The sequence below is a fragment of the Ipomoea nil genome, unplaced genomic scaffold (genome assembly GCF_001879475.1).
Source record: "Ipomoea nil cultivar Tokyo-kokei standard unplaced genomic scaffold, Asagao_1.1 scaffold1317, whole genome shotgun sequence".
NCBI classification, from domain to species: Eukaryota; Viridiplantae; Streptophyta; class Magnoliopsida; order Solanales; family Convolvulaceae; genus Ipomoea; species Ipomoea nil.
In genome coordinates this window covers 627,006-631,660 of record NW_017617745.1, presented here as the reverse complement: position 1 = coordinate 631,660, position 4,655 = coordinate 627,006, and the positions used below count along the sequence as shown (strand labels likewise).

General features: G+C 42.4%; 2 protein-coding genes across 2 annotated transcripts; both read left to right on the top strand.

Moving 5' to 3' along the window:
* The first annotated feature begins 706 nt into the window (after positions 1-706).
* LOC109185212 (protein zds1-like) lies at positions 707-2,166 on the top strand. The gene is made up of 2 exons (XM_019335194.1): positions 707-1,635; positions 1,731-2,166. The coding sequence occupies exons 1-2, from the start codon at positions 707-709 to the stop codon at positions 2,164-2,166; spliced, it is 1,365 nt and encodes a 454-aa protein (XP_019190739.1).
* LOC109185210 lies at positions 2,167-3,078 on the top strand. The gene has a single exon (XM_019335193.1). The coding sequence runs from the start codon at positions 2,167-2,169 to the stop codon at positions 3,076-3,078; it is 912 nt and encodes a 303-aa protein (XP_019190738.1).
* The last annotated feature ends 1,577 nt before the right edge of the window (positions 3,079-4,655 follow it).

The window sequence follows — 4,655 nt, the reverse complement described above, 5'->3', positions numbered from 1 at the left end:
TAGCCGCTGGTGGATGCTGTACTCAGTTAGTATGGATGAAACAGATGCTTTTAGACTATGGTCTTACTCAAGGAATTATGACACTCTACTGTGATAATGTCAGTGCAATCAATATCTCGAAGAATCCAGTTCAACATTCCAGAACGAAGCATATTGATATAAGGCATCACTACATCATAGACTTGGTAGAGTCTAAGGAGATTGAGTTGGAATACATTCAAACAGATAAGCAATTGACTGACATTCTGACTAAGCCCCTAGATGCAAATCAGTTTGAGATTCTCAGGTCTGCTCTGGGAATCTGCATGATTGATTAATAAAGCAGTAAGCTACAGAAGGAGAGTATATGGTATTAAGTTTACAGGTCAATTTCCAGCTTTGACTTCCTTTTAAAACTCTCTTCTGTTTTGTTAAGAGAATATCTTAACCTAAATTACCATAAAGTAATTAGCCTTTTTCAAAATTCAAATCTTCCTCGCATCTGTTTCTTGCCTAAAAAGGAGGTATACCATTGCGTCAATCACATCGGCTCTGCATGTAATATGACAAGCTGCATTTATTAGGGTACTTCACCCTTGGGACTATATTTGTTTATCGGGTCAGGCTTGTAAGGAAGAAGAAGTTCAAAATATCTTTGCTCACCGATTAGTCTCTCTCTGCTCTTCTACCTAAGGTTTCTTCCTCTGCTCTCTCAAATTTTATACCAATGGCGGATGCTGTATGTAACATCATCATCAAGCTTGGGAGAAAGATCCATTCACCAGAAACAGCCACCAAGCATGTCAAAACACTGCTCCAGTTAGCTATGAAGAAGAAGTTGAAGCTTGATCCCCTTCTACGCGATGAAATCATGGTCACCGTGCTATCCGATTATCCAGAGTTCTACGCTGACTGGTCCTATGATGACACTAGTGAGCTCTTGTTGCTGGCCTCCGAAGCGAGTGATGAGATTAGTCCAGTATCTATTCCAGAGCCCTCAGATGGAAATCGTTCTGGGGCGTTTCTTCACTACTTTGCACAGAGGGCTCTTGAGTCAGAAGAGATCTCCCGTCGTCGAGCAGCTGCACAACCCCTATACCTACAGGCTGCCGAGGATGAAACTAGACACCGCCTTGAGATTCTCCGTAACAGGTCAAATACTTCTGATTCCCCTTTTGAAATCTCTCCTGATAAGCCTGATGATTTAGCCTCTGATGCTATTCCGTCTGCTGTGCCAACTGTTTCTGATAATGTGGTTGTGTTAATATCTGTGAAATTCTCTGTGTCTGATGATCCCTCATGCATCCCCTCTACGAAGCCTGAACCTTTGAAGGAAGTTGTTGATGTTGTGTCTGATGAGAAAGATAAACCGTCTGAGCAGTCCAACAATCTGAGTTTGGTTGTTTACTCTGCTGATCAAGTTGCTCTGCCCCCTTCTGAAATTGCTGCATCTCCAAAAGAACTCTGTCCATCTGAAAATCCCACCGGTTTACCCACAGAAATTGAGACTGCTGATCCCTCAAGGTCACAAGTTGAGGGTGTTGTTCAAAAAGAACCATATCGTGTGATTCATCCTTCTGAGTCATCTAGTGAAGACGATAAAATTCTTGTTGAAGTCTATGGCTCGCAAGCTCCTGTGTCTAAGCCCCCAACTGTGTTGAAGCTACTGCACATCCTGATTCAACCACCTTCAAGATTCGTGAAATTACAAATCTGCTTGGAAGTTCCTCTGCTCATGTTTCTGATTCCAGCCACTCTATGTCTCCAAGCCCTTCTGCTCATTCCCCATCCAAAGAGACAAGAAAATCCAAACGGAAGAGTATCCCTATGAAAGTGGTTGTGGAATCTGGTGATGACAATCTTGATGTGGTTCAACCTAAGAAGAAGAGAAAGTCTGATGAGTCTGTCCATACTGAATCTAATCCTCCTGTCCAACAAGTGTTCAAGACCCTGCGATCATCTGTCAAGCAAAAAGCTCTTGCTGTGGTTCCTACATCTTCTACCCGGAAGGGGAAACCAATTACTCGCTCCAGAGGACGAAGTGTTACACCTGAGGTTCAACCTACTGATGCAAATCCTGATACATCCATCTATAGACCTCAGTTTGTCTCCTCTGCTGCTCAAGGAAAATGGTCCACGATGATCCGGAGAGATCTTATTGTTCAGAGGTCTGTTGATGAACACTAGATGAATTCTGTTTGCGACATCTTGCCATTGCTGAGTGAAGTGGGCCTGTTGAAGAATGTTACCTCCATTTGCCTTTATTCGAAGCTCCTGACTTATGAATTCTACTGTAATCTTAATGAGGAGATTGACATCCTAACTGGGCCACGACCCATGCAAATCTTCATTCGAGATAAATGGTATGTCTTCGGCCCTGACATGATAAATGAATCTTATGGTTTGAAAGCAGTGCACGAAGAAGCAATCACGGACTGGAATTTGGTGGCAAAGACCGTCACAGGTGGACAAACTGATACATGGCCTACTGGTGAAAAGGATTATCTACCTAGCTCACAGCTCACCTCCAAATATGTCATCTTGCATCGTCTTGCTCTTCACAACTGGCTTCCATCGGCTCATTTTCATACGGTTGGCAAGCAATTGACAGGTCTCTTGTTCCGGATTGGAACAAAAATGGCTATTGATTTGGGGGCCTGGATTTATTATCATATTCTCACCTTGATCCATCCTCGAGAGCAGAAGGTAAGGTTGCCCTTCCCTAATCTGATATTTGGAGTTCTAACAACACAGGGCCTTGAGCCAATGCCTAGTGAGGTGATCAGTCCGACTCTGCTGTATACTGTTAATCCTCATCTTCTAACTGGAGGTCACATCCGAGATGTTACGCCGGTGATTGCTCCTTCCACGACTGATGCTGATACAGTGGCTGATGATTCGCCACATGCGAAAGATGTCCAACTCTCTCTTCGTCTAAAGGCCCGTGTATCTGAACTTGAGACTGTTCATGGTATCATTTCCAAGCAGCTGACAGGAGCCCGTACTGAGTTGGCTACCATTCTTCTCCGCTTAAGCTTAACTGAATCGACTGCTGCTGATGCTGCTAAGTCTGATAGTGAGAACCACTCCGATGCTTGACCGTGCTTTGACTATCATTGGCAAAAAGGGGGAGTGTGGAACTCAGGGGGAGTATTTTTTGAAGTTTTTTGTACCTTCTGGCCCTGTCTGGGCGACTGATTGTGATGGCACCACTACGAAGAATGTTGTTTTGTTCCAGCATGACTTATATGCTGTGTTTTTTTAATTATGTTCTGTAATCAGATATTTGGTTTTTATGCATTTACTATCTTCGCCCTATCTAGCGTGTGTCTTTATAAGTAGTCGAGTTGTTTTGCCAAATAATAGCCAAAGGGGGAGTTTGTTAGTGTTTTAATTGCTCAAAAAACCCCCAACATATAATTGGCAATATTATTATGGCAAACTAAGATAGGGTTAGCTTGGGTCGGTTTGTTCTACAGAAGACTAATTGATCAGATTCAACAACAGAAGGACTGACACTGAATATCTGTTTTACGAAGATGTTTCGTCATTGCAGAACACGGTTTAAAAAGTCTGTTTTGGAAAGAAGATCAGCATATCTGCTTTGGAAAGGTATGAACCGGATCTTTAAGATTACATTCTTCTTATATCGTCCTACCATCTACAATCAGAGGTATCTATGAAGAGTGTTCTTATATTGGAACTATAAGTACTCTTATTCAATCAAGAATTAGGGTTACGCTTTTGAGAAGAAAGAAAAACTCAAACATACACTAAGAGATTACATCTCTGATTATCATGACTCTTCTCAAGACAATTTGTTCTTGTTGATTATGATGAAGAACTTGAGAAGAGATATCGTTGCTTAAACGAAAAGGGCGTTAAGATCACATAGTTGTGGGAACAACGTTGGACTGCGTCATTGAAGTGGACTGCATCAGAGTTAGCTCTCCAAGTGAAGGGATTTCATTGGACTTCTGTATGCACGGCTCTCCATCTTCAACAATCCACTAAGTCAGTGTAGACTGGGTACTTACCTTGTGTGGGGCACTTGGGTGAGATTACTGTTCTCTACCTTTGCACATTTGATGATCTGTTAGTGGATTGGACGCCTATGTGATCATCCCCCAGATGTAGATACACACTGTATCGAACTAGGTAAACATCTTGTGTGTTGTTCCTTTCGCTGTCTTCCTTAGTTTTATCTTTCCGCAAGTTAACTAGTGTTTCAGCTATCTGACTGATATCATCGTTGAATCCGTCAGACTAATTCGTCAGTCTTTTAATTAATATCATTAAATTGAGAGATTGCAAAATTACATCATGAATACAACACCGCGTGACGTAGGCTCTCTTGACCCTGGTTTTGCCCAATGCATGTGAGCCACATACCGCCCATGCCGGAGGCCCGGGACTTATCCTGTAACACCCCAGATTTTCAAGATTTTTAAAACTTATATAATAAAGATACAATCTCATTAAATCCCAAAATACGATACAAAGAGTACGGGGTGCTATGCTACACCCGAGCTAGAGAACTCGGGTGCACAGGCTAAATTCTAAAACCTCAATCAGTATCAATACTAAATCATGGCACGCAGGCCGAAAGGGAAAACTATCTAAGCTACGCCCCAAGCTTCTAGCGCGCTCCAGTGATCTACTCATCTGTGCCTGAA

Coding starts and splice junctions, on each gene's coding strand:
- LOC109185212 (XM_019335194.1), top strand. CDS start 707: ATGGCGGATGCTGTATGTAACATCATCATCAAGCTTGGGAGAAAGATC. Junction 1,636..1,730: donor GTGTCTAAGCCCCCAACTGT/GTTGAAGCTACT, acceptor TTCTGATTCCAG/CCACTCTATGTCTCCAAGCC.
- LOC109185210 (XM_019335193.1), top strand. CDS start 2,167: ATGAATTCTGTTTGCGACATCTTGCCATTGCTGAGTGAAGTGGGCCTG.